This window comes from Hyla sarda, chromosome 1 (genome assembly GCF_029499605.1).
Source record: "Hyla sarda isolate aHylSar1 chromosome 1, aHylSar1.hap1, whole genome shotgun sequence".
Classification (NCBI taxonomy): Eukaryota; Metazoa; Chordata; class Amphibia; order Anura; family Hylidae; genus Hyla; species Hyla sarda.
Window position 1 is genome coordinate 280,270,946 of NC_079189.1, and position 20,508 is coordinate 280,291,453.

At 40.8% G+C, this 20,508-nt stretch overlaps 1 protein-coding gene across 2 annotated transcripts in view; it reads left to right on the forward strand.

The window, feature by feature from the left end:
* The first annotated feature begins 11,665 nt into the window (after positions 1-11,665).
* The window catches only part of CIB3 (calcium and integrin binding family member 3), a 122,554-nt gene continuing 113,711 nt past the window's right edge, over positions 11,666-20,508 (forward strand). For both annotated transcript variants that reach the window (XM_056551990.1, XM_056551991.1), the window contains exons 1-2: positions 11,666-11,857; positions 13,781-13,815. In XM_056551990.1, coding sequence (XP_056407965.1) covers positions 11,807-11,857; positions 13,781-13,815 — 86 coding nt within the window. In that variant the 5' untranslated portion in view covers positions 11,666-11,806. The remainder of the gene's footprint in view (positions 11,858-13,780; positions 13,816-20,508) is intronic.

The following is a 20,508-nucleotide window of genomic DNA, read 5'->3' on the forward strand; positions in this document are numbered from 1 at the left end:
AAGGCTGACTACGAAAGCCACCTTAGACCTTTCAGTAGGAAACTGGTCCGACATCATCTCCAAGTGCAGGGAACATTGTGAAAGAAAGCCACGGCAAAACTTAGAGTCCCCATCAAATTTATCCGGCAAGGATAGTCGTAGGCCGGAAGCGGCCACTCGCTGCGGAGGAGGTGCAGGAGCTGGCGGAGGAGATGATTGCTGAAGCTGTGGTAGTAGCTGCTGTAGCATCACGGTCAGTTGAGACAGCTGATGGCCTTGTTGTGACTGCTGGGCGACCACCGTGGTGAGGTCGGCGACAACTGGCAAAGGAACTTCAGCGGGATCCATGGCCGGATCTACTGTCACGATTCGGCTGGCAGGAGGTGGATCCTCTGTGCCAGAGAGGGATTGGCGTGGACCGTGCTAGTGGACCGGTTCTAAGATACTACTGGTATTCACCAGAGCCCGCCGCAAAGCGGGATGGTCTTGCAGCGGCGGTAGTAACCAGGTCGTATCCACTAGCAACGGCTCAACCTCTCTGACTGCTGAAGATAGGCGCGGTACAAGGGAGTAGACAAGAGCAAGGTCGGACGTAGCAGAAGGTCGGGGCAGGCAGCAAGGATCGTAGTCAGGGGCAACGGCAGGAGGTCTGGAACACAGGCTAGGAACACACAAGGAAACGCTTTCACTGGCACGATGGCAAAAAGATCCGGCGAGGGAGTGCAGGGGAAGTGAGGTATACATAGGGAGTGCACAGGTGAACACACTAATTGGAACCACTGCGCCAATCAGTGGCGCAGTGGCCCTTTAAATCGCAGAGACCCGGAGCGCGCGCGCCCTAGGGAGCGGGGCCGCGCGCGCCGGGACAGGACCGACGGAGAGCGAGTCAGGTACGGAAGCCGGGGTGCGCATCGCAAGCGGGCGCCACCCGCATCGCGAATCGCATCCCGGCTGGAGGCGGTATCGCAGCGCACCCGGTCAGTGGATCTGACCGGGGCGCTGCCGTAGCGAGGATGTTGCGAGCGCTCCGGGGAGGAGCGGGGACCCGGAGCGCTCGGCGTAACAGTACGTTTAAGATCCCCCTATTTTGAAGACCTATAACTTTTTCATTTTTCCGTATAATAGGCGGTATGAGGGTTCATTTTATGCGCTGTGATCTGTACTATTATTGATACCATATTTGCTTATATAAAACTTTTAATACATTTTTTATTAATTTTTTTGGGAATAAAATGTTATAAAAAAGCAGCTATTTTGGACTTTTTTTTTTTTTACGTTCACACCGTTCATTGTACGGTATCATTATCATTTTATTTTAATAGTTCAGATATTTATACACGCGGCGATACCAAACATGTATATAAAATATTTTTTTTTAACACTTTTTGGGGGTGAAATAGGGAAAATAGGGCAATTTACGTTTTTATTGGGGGAGGGGGGTTTTCAAATTTTTTTTACTTTATTTTTTAACTTTTTTACTTTTATTTTTAGACTTTAATAGTCCCCATAGGAGACTATTTAAAGCAATCACTCGATTGCTAATCCTGTTCAGTGCTATGTATAGGACATAGCACTGATCAGGGTTATCGGTCATCTTCTGCTCTGGTCTGCGACAAGGCAGGTCAGAGCAGAAGACTCCCGGAAGACAGCGGAGGCAGGTGAGGGGACCTCCAGCTGCCGTGCTGGATGATTGGATCGCCGCGGCAGCGCTGCGGGCGATCCGATCATCAAATTAAGTGACCGCGATGCTGCAGATGCCGTGATCGGTATTGATCACGGCATCTGAGGGGTTAATGGCAGACATCCGCGGGATCGCGGGTGTTGGCCATTACCGGTGGGTCCCTGGCTGCGATCAACAGCCGAGACCTGCCGCGCATGATCCGGGCATCGCTCCGATGCCCGCAGTTATGCTTAAGACGTAAATGTACGTCCTGGTGCGTTTAGTACCGCATCACCAGGACGTACATCTACGTCATTCGTCGTTAAGGGGTTAAAGGGGTACTCCGGTGAAAAACTTTTTTTTTTTTTTTAAATCAACTGGTGCCAGAAAGTTAAACAGATTTGTAAATTACTTCTATTAAAAAATCTTAATCCTTCCTGTGCTTATTAGCTGCTGAATACTACAGTGGAAATTCTTTTCCGTTTGAAACACAGAGCTTACAAACAGAAATAGAAATGATGTGTCCTTTTGAACAAAGCAGTTTGTATCAATAGTATATTATGTTACCGGTCCTGTGTGTGATCGTTGTAACAGCTATGGCAGCTCACGTTGGAGGCAGGTAGAGTTGTTGCCGGGCCTGGATAGATTACGGCATAAAAGAGCTCCGAGCGGCGGTCCTAGATGGTACCGGAGATGTACCTTGCAAAGTCCTATAGCAGGCGGTGGTGGTCGTCACAGGTTGGAGGCGCTGGCAGGCGCTGGTGGTTTCGGGAGACCGGGAGACCGTTAGCACTGGCAAGCGGTTAGGATGTTGGTTTCCTCACCGCTGGACTTAGATGGTAACAAGGTATAACCGGAGACCGCACGCTGGGTGCATGGAGCTTGCCTCGTGTTGCCTGCGTGTGACGTCAGCGAAACCAAAGCTGGAGTTGCAATAACAGGACCGGACACATATAGGACTGGATTGACTTCAGCATAAAAGTCCACAGAATATGTTCGGCTTCCTCCGCAAGTGGTAAGCACAATTCATATATAGCGTTATACCAGTGATGATGCAAACAGGACTAGACGCGTTTCAGGGTTCTCTAATGCGACCCTTTCTTCAGTAGTCATGAGTAGTCCCTACTGAGGAAAGGGTCGCATTAGAGAACCCTGAAACGCGTCTAGTCCTGTTTGCATCATCACTGGTATAATGCTATATATGAATTGTGCTTACCACTTGCGGAGGAAGCCGAACATATTCTGTGGACTTTTATGCTGAAGTCGATCTAGTCCTATATGTGTCCGGTCCTGTTATTACAACTCCAGCTTTGGTTTCGCTGACGTCACACGCCGGCAACATGAGGCAAGCTCCATGCACCCAGCGTGCGGTCTCCGGTTATACCTTGTTACCATCTAAGTCCAGCTGTGAGGAAACCAACATCCTAAGCACTTGCCAGTGCTAACAGTCTCCCGGTCTCCCGAAACAACCAGCGCCTGCCAGCGCCTCCAACCCGTGATGATGTAATGCTATAGGACTTTGCCAGGTACATCTCCGGTGCCATCTAGGACTGCCGCTCGGAGCTCTTTTGTGCCGTAATCTATCCAGGCTCGGGAACAACTCTACCTGCCTCCAACCTGAGCTGCCATAGCTGTTACAACGATCACACACAGGACCGGTAACATAATATACTATTGATATAAACTGCTTTGTTCAAAAGGACACATCATTTCTATTTCTATCAGCATCCTATTGCGAATTTCAGTTATAGGAACTATCTGCTTATATCAAGCCATTCATATTTACCAGTGATTGATTGATATTTTTATATTTATATTATAAGATTGTCTACATTTTATGTGTTCTTCTCACACGGGCCCTGTGAGGAGCAACTTACTACATTTTATAATTATGTTATTTTAATAAAACAAACGAATTATTTTTTAAGCACGACCCAGTAATCCATTTTATATTACATATAACTTTTTATACAGTATCTATATAACTATTTACACTATCCTTGAAGGTCCGGGCAAATTTTTTGTTTGTATTTTCTATTTTTGCAACTTGGGTATAGTTGCATGCCCTGTTTTGACCTCGGTTAGTGATATATAATTGTGAGCTCCACTTGCACATTTTTTTCCTCTTTGAAACACAGAGCTGTCTGCTGTCATCATGAGCACAGTGCTCTCTGCTGACATCTCTGACCATTTTAGGAACTGTCCAGAGTAAAAGGAAATCCCCATAGCAAACATATCCTGTTCTGGACAGTTCCTAAAATTGACAGAGGTGTCAGTAGAGAGCACTGTGCTCATGATGTCAGCAGACATCTCTGTGTTTAAAAAAGAAAAGAATTTCCGCTGTAGTATTCAGCAGCTAATAAGTACAGGAAGGATTAAGATTTTTTAATAGAAGTAATTTACAAATCTGTTTAACTTTCCGGCACCAGTTGATAAAAAAAAAAAAAAAAAAGTTTTTCACTGGAGTACCCCTTTAACCCCTTAAGGACACAGAACGTAAATGTACGTCCTGGTGAGGTGGTACTTAACGCACCAGGACGTACATTTTACATTTACGTCCTAAGCATAACCGCGGGCATCGAGCGATGCCCGTGTCATGCGCGGCTGATCACGGCTGCTGATAGCAGCCAGGACACTGCCGGCAATGGCCGACGCCCGCGATCTCGCGGGCGTCCGCCATTTAACCCCTCAGGTGCCGGGATCAATACAGATCCCGGCATCTGCTGCAGTTCGCGATTTAAATGAACGATCGGATCGCCCGCAGCGCTGCTGCGGGGATCCGATCATTCATAACGCCGCACGGAGGTCCCCTCTCCTTCCTCCGTGCGGGCTCCCGGCGTCTCCTGCTCTGGTCTGTGATCGAGCAGACCAGAGCAGGAGATGACCGATAATACTGATCTGTTCTATGTCCTATACATAGAACAGATCAGTATTAGCAATCATGGTATTGCTATGAATAGTCCCCTATGGGGACTATTCAAGTGTAAAAAAAAATGTAAAAAAATTTAAAAGTAAAAAAAAAGTGAAAAATCCCCTCCCCTTTAAAAAGTAAAACGTCCGTTTTTTCCTATTTTACCCCCAAAAAGCGTAAAAACATTTTTTATAGACATATTTGGTATCGCCGCATGCGTAAATGTCCGAACTATAAAATAAAATGTTAATGATCCCGTACGGTGAACGGCGTGAACGAAAAAAAATAAAAAAAAGTCCAAAATTCCTACTTTTTTAATACATTTATAAAAAAAAAATTATAAAAAATATATTAAAAGTTTTTTATATGCAAATGTGGTATCAAAAAAAAGTACAGATCATGGCGCAAAAAATGAGCCCCCATACCGCCACTTATACGGAAAAATAAAAAAGTTAGAGGTCATCAAAATAAAGGGATTATAAACGTACTAATTTGGTTAAAAAGTTTGTGATTTTTTTAAGCGCAACAATAATACAAAAGTATATAATAATGGGTATCATTTAATTGTATTGACCCTCAGAATAAGAACACACGTCATTTTTACCATAAATTCTACGGCGTGAAAACAAAACCTTCCAAAATTAGCAAAATTGCGTTTTTCATTTTAATTTCCCCACAAAGGTTTTTGGTTGCGCCATACATTTTATGATATAATGAGTGATGTCATTACAGAGGACAACTGGTCGCGCAAAAACAAGCCCTCATACTAGTCTGTGGATGAAAATATAAAAGAGTTATGATTTTTAGAAGGCGAGGAGGAAAAAATGAAAACGTAAAAATTAAATTGTCTGAGTCCTTAAGGCCAAAAGGGCTGAGTCCTTAAGGGGTTAATTACTGCCACATGGACTAGAAAATTATTTTATTAAATGAGGGTCCCTTAAAATTCAAGGCACAAGAGCAACCTCCATATCCTTGTTAAAGTTATTTTTATATTTTTTTTTGTAGAATAGAGTTTATTTACTTTGGGAATTCACTGTAGACAGATATAGACTGATTGTGATATTGATAGGCTTGCATGTATAAATGGTAATGATGACACTGTAGGAGAGATCAATGCCTGTTTTGTGTTCCACGTCAATGTAATGCAAGTAAGGAAAATAGGCATCTGTAAACCAGCTATGGTCTGCTGAGCCTCATTAGTCTGACCTTTCCTCTATGCATCCTGATGTCTGGCATTCTGCTCCTAACCTTTGTTTCACTTTTTCCCTACAATAATGCTTTTAATTATTAATACACTTTGCCATTAGTATGACAGCCCCTTTGCTTATTCTTTATACAAAACGTTTGGGAACATTTTGTTTATTGTCATGTGCATTTAAAGAAAAAACTGACTAATTAAAGCCTATATATATATATTATATATATATATATATAGTAGAGAGAGAGAGAGAGAGAGAGAGAGAGAGAGAGAGAGAGAGAGAGAGAGAGAGAGAGAGAGAGAGAGAGAGAGAGAGAGGAGAAGAGAGAGAGAGAGAGAGAGAGAGAGAGAGAGAGAGAGAGAGAGAGAGAGAGAGAGAGAGAGAGAGAGAGATTTAATATTATGTTTAACTCCTTACTTACCAGGCCAATTTTCATTTTTGTTTTTCCCCCTTGCATTCTAAAAGTCATAACTCCTTTATTGTTTCATCTGAACAGCCATGTAAGGGGCTTGTATTATGCAGGACCAATTTTACTTTTGATGACACCATTTGTTTTTTATAACAAAATGTATGGCAAAACAAAAAAATATTATTTGTTGGGAAAAATTGCACTTCCGCAACTTTTGGGGAGGTTTCTTTCCTACACAGTATACTTTACTATGAAAAACTACATTTTTATTATTGTATGTCAATACAATTACAACAATACTCAATTTATATAGGTTTTGTCTTATTTTGCTGAGTTTAAGAAATTAAGTATGCTAACATGGGCAAATTTTATATGTTGTAAATAGTAACATTATATGTATATTTGTTATATACATTGGTTAAATGTGTATATTGTTGGTTAAAAAATGCTATATACTTCTTATCACTAGGGGTCCCTTCAATTTGAACTGCTTTCAGTGTGCGCAACATAAACAAGGGAATTAGGCCATAAAAGTAGGCAAACCAGGCTTTAATTGAATCAAGCTTATCAGCTCCTAAATTTAAAAAAGTTATTCTTGTCAAAAAATACAATAAAAGAAAAATTCCAGCAAGCCTCTGAAATGCTGCCACCCTCTACAACCCTGGTGCTGACCTTCCTAAGACAATCCATGTAGTTTAACATTTAAAGAGGTATTTCCAACTCACCATACCTCCCAAATTAAATTTCTGTGGTAGTTTGGGGGGGGGTGGAGGCTTTAAATTTATTTATTTTGCTCTAGAGGCTGGGCATAGCAAGGGTTAAAAGAGGTCACATCACCTGTGGGTTACTGGATTAAAGAGGAACCATACAAGTATAGATCACAGCACACATGGAGCCTAAAGCAGTATTTAAGCTGGGTTTTTCTATTACATTTCCTATAAGACACCTTATGAAGAGTGCACTGAAAAACACAGCCTGAATACTACACTGCTCCCAAAAAAAAAAAAAAAAATGAAGGGAACACTAAGATAACACATCCTAGATCTAAATGAATGAACTAATTGTATGAAATACTTTCATCTTTACATAGTTGAACTTGCGGACAAACAACAAAATCATAAATAAGTCAAAAAACGGGAGACACAGGTCCTATTCATAAATGGGCAGCCCCCTATGAGAGAAGCAATGTACCACAAGCATCGATCACTAAGGATATATCAGTGGCCTAATTAGATACATTCTCATATATGTACAATGGTGCTGCTCATTACTTAGGACCTCTCCCCACACCACGTGAGAAAAGTGATAAGATAAATATTACAATTTGGTATCCAAATTGTAATATTTATCTTATCACTTTTCTCACGTGGTGTGGGGAGAGGTCCTAAGTAATGAGCAGCACCATTGTACATATATGAGAATGTATCTAATTAGGCCACTGATATATCCTTAGTGATCGATGCTTGTGGTACATTGCTTCTCTCATAGGGGGCTGCCCATTTATGAATAGGACCTGTGTCTCCCGTTTTTTGACTTATTTATTCACCTATAGGTCACTAATTATAGTTTATTAATTTTCTTTGCTTTAGTTATTCGTATTTTAAGGCATATCATTAAAGTATATATGTTTTAGAAAAAGGTTAAATTCAGTTGCTGTGATACATAGAGAGGAACCTTTTACCTGACAGTTCTTTGCTGCTGTGGAAACAACAAAATCACCCAAAAATTATCAATGGAAATCAAATTTATCAACCCATGGAGGTCTGAATATGAAGTCACACTCAAAATAAAAGTGGAAAACCACACTACAGGCTGATCCAACTTTGATATAATGTCCTTAAAACAAGTCAAAATGAGGCTCAGTAGTGTGTGTGTGTGTGGCCTCCACATGCCCGTATGACCTCCCTACAACGCCTGGGCATGCTCCTGGGCCAACTCCTGGACAGTCTGTGGTGCAATGTGGTGTTGGTGGATGGAACGAGACATGATGTCCCAGATGTGCTCAATTGGATTCAGGTCTGGGGAATGGGCGGGCCAGTCCATAGCATCAATATATTCCTCTTGCAGGAACTGCTGACACACTCCAGCCACATGAGGCCTAGCATTGTCTTGCATTAGGAGGAACCCAGGGCAAACCGCACCAGCATATGGTCTCACAAGGGGTCTGAGGATCTCATCTCGGTACCCAATGGCAGTCAGGCTACCTCCGGCAAGCACATGGAGGGCTGTGTGCCCCCCCCCAAAGAAATGCCACCCCAAACCATTACTGACCCACCATCAAACTGGTCATGCTGGATGATGTTGCAGGCAGCAGAACATTCTCCACGGCTTTTCCAGACTCTGTCTTGTCTGTCACATGTGCTCAGTGTGAACTTGCTTTCATCTGTGAAGAAACACAGGACGACAGTGGCGAATTTACCAATCTTGGTGTTCTCAGGCAAATGCCAAATGTCCTGCACGGTGTTGGGCTGTGAGCACAACCCCCACCTGTGGACATCGGGCCTTCGCCACCCTCATGGAGTCTGTTTCAGACCATTTGAGTGGACGCATGGACATTTGTGGCCCGCTGGAGATCATTTTGCAGGGCTCTGGAGGTGCTCCTCCTTACACAAAGGCAGAGGTAGCGGTCCTGCTGCTGGGTTTTTGTCCTCCTACGGCCTCCTTAACGTCTCCTGATATACTGGCCTGTCTCTTGGTAGCGCCTCCATGCTTTGGACACTACACTGACAGACACAGCAAACCTTCTTGCCACAGCTCGCATTGATGTGCCATCCTGGATGAGCTGCACTACCTGAGCCACTTGTGTGGGTTGTAGACTCCGTCTCAGGCTACCACTAGAGTGAAAGCACTGCCAGCATTCAAAAGTGACCAAACATCAGCCAGGAAGCATAGGAACTGAGAAGTCGTCTGTGGTCCCCACTTGCAGAACCACTCATTTATTGGGGGTTTCTTGCTAATTGCCTATTATTTCCACCTGTTGTCTGTTGCATTTGCACAAGAGCATGTGAAATTGATTGTCAGTTAGTGTTGCTTCCTGAGTGGACAGTGTGATTTCAAAGAAGTGTGATTGACTTGGAGTTACATTGTGTTGTTTAAAGGGTATTCCGGGAATTTTTTTTATTTTACTATGCTGCAGGGGCTGTAAAGTTAGTGTAGTTCATAATATAGTGTCTGTACCTGTGTGTGATGGTTTTCTCACAATTCTTATGTGATTTTCACCCCAATATTTATTTTTAACAGCATACAAAATGACTGCTGTCTCGGATTTTTCCCAGCGTGCAATGCGCTCGAGACCTGACTCACTAGTCAGCTGATGACAGGGAGCCTGTCTGCTTCAATGGGTGGAGAGAGCAATCTGCAACTAATGCAACAGCTGTAGGCATCCTGATTGAAGACCACAGGTCTGCAGCTCATTTATGTTTCTGTGGGTGGGGTAGCTGATGTGTGGGAAGGACGGAAAATGGTATCATGGGATTTGTAGGCAAACAAGAAAACTGAAAACAGGAAATACAAGTTCACAAAAAGCTACCCACAGTGTTTCGGTAATCTCATGACATAGCCATTTAGCCCAAGACAAGCACAGATCCTTCCTAAGCATGTCCATTACTGTCTGCCAGGTACGTACTAAAATCACCTTATGCTGGATAACCCCTTTAAGTGTTCCCTTTATTTTTTTGAGCAGTGTATTTCAGGCCTTCATTTGAGCTTTGATCGACACATTTGCATGCGGTTCTTGACTGGCAATCTGGTTGATCACTGGATTATGTAAGAACACAACCCTATGACTAGGAGAATGGTAACACCCAGTAGTCAATTTAATTCACCGGAGTGTTAACAGCGGAATGGCACAATTTAAATATATGTCAACCCAGGTACTCCCCAATGCAGTTAAATTATTGATCACTACTGTACTAGACACTACTTTGACCATGCAGCAGCATGTTTAGTACTGAAGTGATAAATTGTTTTCACTTTAAAATGTTAATAATAGCAGATTTGTAAAATGAAGTGGGCGTGGTGGGTGCAAGTAGCTGGCCTTGCCTCAGGCGCACAATAGTCCAGCACTAGCCCTAAGGAGAGCGGGTCAATGTTAAAAGACCAAATAACTGATTCATGCAATACCATGTAGATAACAATTTAGACTCTAGGACCTATGTTTTCAACCTGTAATACTTGTACTCGAGGGAATATGCACCATGGGGGCATGTTCCTCATAGCAACCAATACCAGTGCAGGTTTTTGTGTCTAGCAGGTACTCACATTGTTTACTACTATACTTTTATTATGGGTAGAAAAGTATTGTGTCTCTGTCAGTGATTGGCTGAGCTAGGAAGGTCATGCATTATCATGTCAATACAGGAACCAAGAAGAAGCTAAAGGACCCTATCTAAAGAATAGGGGATAACAAGCTGGTTGGTGGCAATATGACTGCTGGGACCACCAACAAACATAGGAGCCGAGTAAAACTGATCATGATAAGGGTAGAAAATGGACCAATGTTTGGTAGTCCCACAGACACTGAGTGAAGCGCTGGCCTCATACATGCAGTGAAATCCATTCGTTCGAGAACAATTTTCCTATGCTCTTGTGGAAGTCTCAGCTTGTTATCCCCTATGCTATGGTGAGTTGGAAATACCTCTTTGAATGTTAAACTATGTGGATTGTCTTAAGAAGATCACCCCTAGGGCTATAGAGGATGGATGGTAGCATTTCAGAGGTTTTCTGGAATTTTTCTTTACTGTATTTTTTTTTAACAAGAATACATTTTTTAAATGGGCACCGTCACCAACTTTATTTTTTGATATGTTGTAGTACTTATGTACTACAACATATCTCTAATATACTTTTATTTATTTTTTTTCATTAAAAAGGTTTAATTTACATTTAAAAACCGGCTACTGAAAAAGGACTGATTTTGGAGTGGCAATCAGTCCTTTGTCAGTTAGGCTGCACTCGCTCCCTGCCTGTCAATCAGACAGGCGGGAGCGAGCGCATTGGCTCCCTGGCCACTGGCTGGGAGGCCACTCCTCCCGCACATCGCCGCCTCGTTGCCGCCGCTGTCCCTGCACGCCCGCTACCGGACTATGCAGTAACTGCAAGTGTAATGAGGGAACGGGGTATGCGTAGCGGGGGGGGGGGGGGCGGAACGGTCTAGCAAAAAAAAAAATTGGATGGTGGGAGCTACCCTTTAAATATGAGAGCTGATAGGCTCACTTTAATTAGGCAACAAGAATTAAAAAGGACAATTCTTTTTGTAAGTTTAAGTTTATAAGCCATCACCTTGTATGCTTCTAACTCGGCTTTGGAAACAAACAACTTCTTTAACAGTAGACATACTAAATGATGTAATATGAGTATACGTTGGACATGAAACAAGTGGTGTAATTATAGCAGCTTATTTATATGCTCATGAATGATGCTGGAAGGAAGCTGTATGTGCCAGACTTCTTTATTCAGATCAAAGATTTGATGAAATGCTCCTATTATGAATCCGAAATGCTGGAAGAATGGGGTGGTGACATACGATCCTCCCCTGTGCCTGACCCTGATGTTCCTGCAGCTTTTAATATCGCAATATTCAGAGTTGGTATAAAAGCTTGTGGACAAAAGGATGTCAGAAGGACTTGAAGCAGAAGATACCTGCAACCATGGGAAACAAGCAAACTATTTTTACTCCTGAACAGCTTGATACATATCAAGTAAGTTGTAAGCCATGGCCATAACTATTCATATGACAATCTTTATGATATATTGCTATTATTGCTATAAGAATTATAATTTAATTTTATTTGCGTTATTTCAACAATCAGATGCATTCAAATTTTTCCTAAAGTCACACAACTCTGAATAGGGTCTATAAAGCAGTTATGTATAAACCATTTACATTTTTTTTTATTGATATGTCTGTTTGGGATGAACAAAATGATTGTTTTATTCTTGTTTAGAATATCTTGTTATGGTATATTGTCAAAAATCCACTTAATATGTAAAACCAAAACCTGGGTGTATAGGGAAGGGTTTCTAGTTTATGGTTTGCTAGTCTGTATACAAACTTTTTACTTGTTTCTATTTTCCAAATATGCACCTTTAACTTTTATAAGACATATGCACAATGTTTAACCTTTAGTGTCCTTGTCAATTCTATGTTAGCATAATAATTATCAGCAGCATGAGTTTTCTATATGTGGTTCTTATGACGTTTCAAAGGTACAATTTCTATTCAAGGACACAAAACAATAGTATTACACTGTTAATAATGAAATATCTAGACCGACCCTAATCTTTACTATAATCTTAACTTTTATACCAACTTACAAGGGTGTTTGCATTTTAAACAAGGCATAAGGTATTTAAAACAGTGGGCCAATATTTACATTACATTTCATTAAGAAAAACAATAAAGAACAGTTAAATAGATTACAATTTAGAAGAAAGTAAACAATTTCGTCCAATCAAGTATAACCAAAATTGAGCAGCCATCTCTCCTGGTCATACAGTGTAGCTGAGATCGGTGGTGATCTAAACAACTGACCCCAACTAATCGAACATTTGGCATTTATTTATTTCCCATACTATTTTAGCAGAAATATTGGATTTTGACTTTATGTATTTTTCTACCATAATGTACATTATTGTGTACCTTTTTGTAATGAATATGTCCTAAATATAAAATATGTATATGCATCTAATCCTGAATTTTCTGTTATAGCATTGTTACTCTTGCTTCTTTGTTATATACCACTTATTATATGTTTTGATGCTTTGCCTATTAATTATGGTTCACCTTTTGTGTTTTGTGAAAAAAGACTATGCTACATAGACATTATCAATAAGCAGGCTTATGAGTTTTTATCTGTTAGCTTGAGTGTACAATCTAGGTATTCATGGGCCATGAAGCAATAGTATTACATGTTCCCAAAGTACTACAATATTTCATGTGCGCTCTTAGAGACATATGATCTTCCAGCAGCTATCCTCCTATTAAAGGTAGGTCTACACAGTGATTTTGGCCATGGCATGGGCCTAGCAGCCAAAGATCACCATGTTGCACTGCAGGGATCATGCTGCATTACATCACTGTGTAGGCAAGTGACTAATGTCACCATAATTGCTGTGTAATCTTTCATGCCTTCCTTGTGGCAACATTATTTTTGACAGCTATATGTACTGTTTCAAAGATATGCTTTGTAAACATTGAAAAAAACATCAAAGAACATTGATTCATCAAAAAAAAAAAAAATTGTAACAAATTATACAAACCTTAGGATTCCACAATATTTTAAATACAATTATTTAAAACAAATGTTGTCTTCTAGAAGTAAAATGTTGTAGAAAATATATGAGCATATTCTGTTCTAGTTTCGGCTTATTATAAACATTTAATTTTGAGAGGTAATAAACACACAAGCTAGTTGGAGAATTTATTGCACTCTATTCAAACCTGCATATACAAAATATTGCGTAATGTGTAAAAAAAAACTACTTTTCTGCTATTGTATCTGTGACCGTTCATAGGATAAGTAGAACTCCTAAAAATCGGAGTTTTCCTTAAGATCTTTTTTATGGAATTTACACTAAAAATGCAAAGTAAACTGATGTAATTACACAATATTTATTTATAGGACTGTACTTTCTTTACAAGGAAGGAAATACTAAGGTAAGTCATTACATTTAACTACTGACAGTGTAAAAAGATAAAAGTTTTATGTCAAAGTCAATCCTATGTATATTTAAATAATTTTCTTTATAAGTATAAAGTCTGAAGTTATAGTCTTGAGTTGTGTTTATTGAACATTGGGGGAGATTTATCAAAACCTGTGTAGAATAAGAGTGGAGCATTTGAATAATTAAACCAATCAGATTGCTTCTTTTATTTTTAAAAGAGTCTCTGAAAATTTTAAAGAAGCAATCTGATTGGTTGCTATGGGAAGCTGGTCAACTTTTCCTTTGCACAGGTTTTGATAACTAATTCAATGCACCTACTCAAGAACTGCAGTAGGACAGTACAGCAAACTGCATTTAATGTCAGGCTGTTGCTGCTTGGGTTGTATCTGTCTGAGAATAAAAAAAGGAGGAACCCCGCATACAGGCCGAATACAGGAACAGCCGGACGTTACCAGGGTGCGAGAGGACCATAGTTTTTTTTTTGTCCCCAGCCTAAATAACAGCAGCCTGTTAACACCCAGAAGCACAATTTTTGACAGTTCGTTTGGTACTAGATCTTTCCAATACCCATTTGGCGGTAGGTACTGGGGTAATAATTGGGGTTAGTGCTAGCTGTTTATGGGGCTAGCGCTAAGTCCTGGCTTAGTTAACACCCCTGAGGAAGTCACCAGTAGGTGATGGAACACGTGGGGTTCAGGGGGATGCCTTTTAGGGATCATTCATTACATTGCTTCTTGATTCTTGCATTTCCAAGCCTCCTGTCTGCTATACTTGGGGATTGCCCTTTAATCAGGTTGTATATTGTATATTGTGTTTGGCAGGGACTCTGTGGTAACTATGCAAAGAAAAAGAAAAGAGGGGATTCAGCTCACCACTGTGCGGTATTGGATGCAGGAGCTTCGTAGTTGCAGGAGAGCAAGGCAGGCAGGATGCGGGCCGTGTCCCGGAGAATAATGGAAGAAAAAAAGCACACGTGCAGGGGTGGGCCTCCAGCTGCTCCAAAAGGGTCCAATTAGAAAATTAAAACTTCACCTTTAATGTTGCATGTTAAAAACAAAGGATATCCATAGTGAAAAATAAAAAGAAGGAAGGGAAACCGACGCGTTTCGAGCCTATACTGGCTCTTAGTCGTGGCACATAGTATATCGGGCAAGTGCCCCCTTATATAGTGTAACTCCAAATGATCCCAAACGGAAACCCCGGGAGCCCGGGTTCCGGAAGGGTGATGACGTAGGTCAATGATGGGAGCAAGTATAAGACCTGGACTGGATGGATAATCATGTGCTGGGTAAGTGCATAATGTTTAACACTATGTGTGCGGAGGCCATATCAATTTCATGAGTGCCACCCCCGGCAACATGGTAAAGCCCGGATACGGGTATAATTACTTAGTCCTAATTTGGGTTGCCGACCGGTTATACATATATGAAAAAGGTCTTATACGGGATAAACCGCATCCGTAGGGCGCATAGTGTGAATACTGCATAATGTATGTACATTCCGTTTGGACCAGACTTAAAATATTTTTGGACTCATGCTTTGGCCTCATAGGTCTATAGGGATAATAATGGTTAACGTATGTCTATATGTACGCGGATCATGTGCATCAAGCGCAAATCCCACAAATATCCAATATAATAGTATAGGTGGAAATGTGCACACGTATATGTTTACGGGCCATACTATGTCTATAAGTAAAAAGGAACATGAAACCACATATTATTTTTTTATATATATATGGAGAAACCGCAGCAGTGAACAGTTCCCAAAAAAAAAAGAAAAAAGATGCAGAGCCTGTCATACATCCGCAAAGGCACAGTGCCAATCCCAGTCTGGTAGAGATAGTGATAATGGTATACGTATCTAGTCCCATATAGCATACACAGTATTATAGTATGAAAGAATCACATCTATGCCCAGCAACATATGAACTATGTCCATCATGTAACCTACATCAAAGGATGGTGGATGATGATGATATGGGTACACCATCCTTTGATGTAGGTTACATGATGGACATAGTTCATATGTTGCTGGGCATAGATGTGATTCTTTCATACTATAATACTGTGTATGCTATATGGGACTAGATACGTATACCATTATCACTATCTCTACCAGATTGGGATTGGCACTGTGCCTTTGCGGATGTATGACAGGCTCTGCATGTCCTGTTTAAGTAGAAAGAAATCTTTTTTCTTTTTTTTTTGGGAACTGTTCACTGCTGCGGTTTCTCCATATATATATAAAAAAATAATATGTGGTTTCATGTTCCTTTTTACTTATAGACATAGTATGGCCCGTAAACATATACGTGTGCACATTGCCACCTATACTATTATATTGGATATTTGTGGTATTTGCGCTTGATGCACATGATCCGCGTACATATAGACATACGTTAACCATTATTATCCCTATAGACCTATGAGGCCAAAGCATGAGTCCAAAAATATTTTAAGTCTGGTCCAAACGGAATGTACATACATTATGCAGTATTCACACTATGCGCCCTACGGATGCGGTTTATCCCGTATAAGACCTTTTTCATATATGTATAACCGGTCGGCAACCCAAATTAGGACTAAGTAATTATACCCGTATCCGGGCTTTACCATGTTGCCGGGGGTGGCACTCATGAAATTGATATGGCCTCCGCACACATAGTGTTAAACATTATGCACTTACCCAGCACATGATTATCCATCCAGTCCAGGTCTTATACTTGCTCCCATCATTGACCTACGTCATCACCCTTCCGGAACCCGGGCTCCCGGGGTTTCCGTTTGGGATCATTTGGAGTTACACTATATAAGGGGGCACTTGCCCGATATACTATGTGCCACGACTAAGAGCCAGTATAGGCTCGAAACGCGTCGGTTTCCCTTCCTTCTTTTTATTTTTCACTATGGATATCCTTTGTTTTTAACATGCAACATTAAAGGTGAAGTTTTAATTTTCTAATTGGACCCTTTTGGAGCAGCTGGAGGCCCACCCCTGCACGTGTGCTTTTTTTCTTCCACTCTGTGGTAACATATGCACATTGTATAGACATTGAGCAATCTTGTTATTTGGATGTATATTTAGAGGCGGTGTTAGAACTTATATATTTATATAGGTGTCCTGGGAGGGGTCCTACGGGCTCCCCCCTGTTGTGGGAGGACATGTTTATGCCTCTTTTAAATGTTTTTATGGGGGTACACATGGAAGCGCCCCTGTTTACTATTAAGAACACACACACACATATATATATATATATATATATATATATATATATATATATACAGTCCAAATATGAACAGCATATCAAGATAGGTAAGTAATTTTGAACGGGGTGCAAGCATGCTTGGAGCCTCGGTCTCCGGTTCCTTAATCCATAAAAAACAAATAGATGCAGCACACCACAGCTTGAAAATCACGGTGTAAGGTTTATTCCATAGTGTATTCCAATAGACAATGTTTCACCAGCCTCACGCTTGAAAAAGCCAGCGTGAGGCTGGTGAAACGTTGTCTATTGGAATACACTATGGAATAAGCCTTACACTGTGATTTTCAAGCTGTGGTGTGCTTCATCTATTTGTGTGTGTATATATATATATATATATATATATATATACAGCTGAGCCTGCTGGTGTTTTAGTGCTTCAAAATTCTGGCTTAGTAATGGACTGTCAATGAGACCGCTTCCATTACTAGCACAACCTACATGAATAGAACTAAAATAATAACAAATATTGAAGCCCCAAAGAAAAAAAAACAAGCTGGTAAGTAAATACAATGCACTAGTCTACCTACAAATCTTACCAATAATACACACAAAGTAAAAAAAAAAGTTAAAAAAGCATGTCTGAATTTTATTAGTTAATCAATAAGAAATGAAAACAAAAGAAAATGCCCCCCTAAAAACGCACACACGTGGGACACTGTAAATTGTATATTAACCCCTTAAGGATGCAGCCCTTTTTCACCTTAAGGACTGAGCCCTTTTGCAATTCTGACCACCGTCACTTTACGCATTAATAACTCTAAAACACTTTTATCGAATATTCTGATTCTGAGATAGTTTTTTCGTGACATATTCTACTTTATTTTGGTGGAAAATTTTCGTCGTTACTTGCATCCTTTTTTGGTGAAAAATCCCCAAATTTCATGAAAATTTTGAAAATTTAACATTTTTCTAACTTTGAAGCTCTCTACTTTTATTTTTATTCACAAATACAAAATGTCCACTTTATGTTGGCATCATAAAATGGACATATTTTTACTTTTTGAAAAAATTAGAGGGCTTCAAAGTAGAGCAGCAATTTTCAAAAATTTCATGAAAATTGCAAAATCTGAAGGGACAGATGTTACAGAACTACAACTCCCAGCATGCCTGGGCAGTCTAGACATGCTGAAAGTTGTATTTTGGCAACATCTGGAGGGCTACCGTTTGGGCACCACTGTAACAGTGGTCTCCAAACTGTGACCCTCCAGATGTTGCAAAATTACAACTCCCAGCATACCCAGACAGCCTTTGCCTGTCTGGGCATGCTGGGAGTTGCAGTTTGGCACCCACTAGGAAGGGCAGCAGTAAATATCGCTGATTAAAAAATTTATTTAAAACAATCCATGTAAGCCCTCGTTAACCATTGCGGAGTAGCACACTGTCACAGGACCAACGGGCTGACAGAGTGTAGCAGGAAGCAGCATTGAGTACACACCAGGGCTTCAGAATCCCAAAGAAAAAAGAACCATTTTTAAAATAATTTTAAGAATATTTAGGACAGCGGGTGCTACCTATATGTTGCATGAATGACACACCCTGGAGTTGGCTGATGCATGAGTACACACTAGGGCTTCACAATCCCTCAAAAAAAACACAACAATTGTAGAAATTTATGAAGAAGACTTATGGATAGCGGATGCTACCTATGAGAAAATTTGAAATACCCAGGCCCAGCAGCACCATCAGTAAACCATATATTGCCTGAATGACACAGGCTGGAGTTGGCTGATGCATGAGTACGCACCAAAGCTTCACAATCCCTAATAAAAAAGACAAACATTTTTGACGAAAAATTTTTACCAAAATTTAGGACAGCGAGTGCTCTCTATATATTACCAGAATGACGCAGCCTGGAGTTGGCTGCAGCATGAGGAGACCAATGAAATGTGTGATTTTTTATTTGAAATTTAAATCAAAATTTGTGCCCCGGACCCAGCCGTGTGGGTACAAAGGACCTAATCTCACAAGCACCCACAGGGCTCATGTGGCCGTAAGATATAGGCGCAATGTCTCCATAGCCCTGACCGGCCATTTTTGGTTTTTGTACCTTTGTTTAAGAACAAGCGCATATCCAAGAGTCCAGAAGACTCTATAATGCAGGACGGTGGACCACCAAAAGACATTCTTCTATAAAAGAATTTTTTATGAAATAAAGAAGCAGAGTTCATCACTCTGCATATTTTTTTTGAAAATTTTACTTAAAAAATCACACGCAACAATCGTTCAATGGTGTAATGGTTATTATTGTGGAAAATTCAAGTTTATTACTGTGATAATTATCAGAAAATTTGAAAAAAACACTACCCAAGAGTGTTTAATAACCCCATACATTGCACCATAAATGTTGAAATTTTAATTAGGCATGTATGTATGTATTTCAAAAATCCTAAAATTAAAGGCCCAAGCCCAGAAGCATCAGGAAGTCAAGTACTTCCTGAAAGACACAGGAGCAGTCAGGAGTAAGCATCAGCAGTACCCAAGAGGCTTTGATAACCCCTTACATTGCGCGATCACTCGCGAGATCAAGCAATAACAGGTGTGTTATGCCCTCAGATGTCCGGGGCTGCACGCGCGCTACACTGAACGGACCAGCGTGTGTCTATCTTTCACCGACAGGTGCGGGTAACCCGCTGAACCCCCTTGGCGATAGGGATCAGGGATTGCAATTATTTGCCAGGAAAGAAGAATCACAACTAAGCACCGGTCATAAGCTCGGGTTCATTAAGTCCCTGCCCTTTGTACACACCGCATGTCTCTTCTACCGATTGGATGGTTTAGTGAGGTCCTATGATCGGCCCCGGCGGGGTAGGAGAAGGCCCTAGCAGAGCGCCGAGAATTTAAAGATCATTGTTGAAATTAGCATTAAGCATGTATTAGCTAGTGCTAAACTTCCAAAATTTAGGGCCCAAGGCCTGAGGCATCAGGGAGGCAATTATTTTCTGAAAGACACAGAATGAGTCAGGAGCAGTCAGGAGCAGTACCCAAGAGGGTCTCATAACCAACCCCTTACATTTAAAGATCAATGTTGAAATTTGCATTAAGCATGTATTTATCTACTGCAAAACATCCAAAAATTTAAGGCCTGAGGCATCAGGGAGGCAAATAGTTCCCGAAAGACACAGAATGAGTCAGGAGCAGTCATTCGCAGTACCCAAGAGGGTTTCATAACCATCTCCTTACATTTAAAAGTCAATGTTGAAATTTGCATTAAGCATGTATTTAGCTACTGCTAAACATCCAAAAATTGAAGGCCCAAGGCCTGAGGGCAGGGAGGCAAGTAGTTCCTGAAAGACACAGAATGAGTATGGAGCAGGCATTTGCACTATCCAAGAGGGTTTCATAACCCCTTACATTTAAAGATCAATGTTGACATTTGCATTAAGCATATATTTAGCTACTGCTAAACATCCAAAAGTT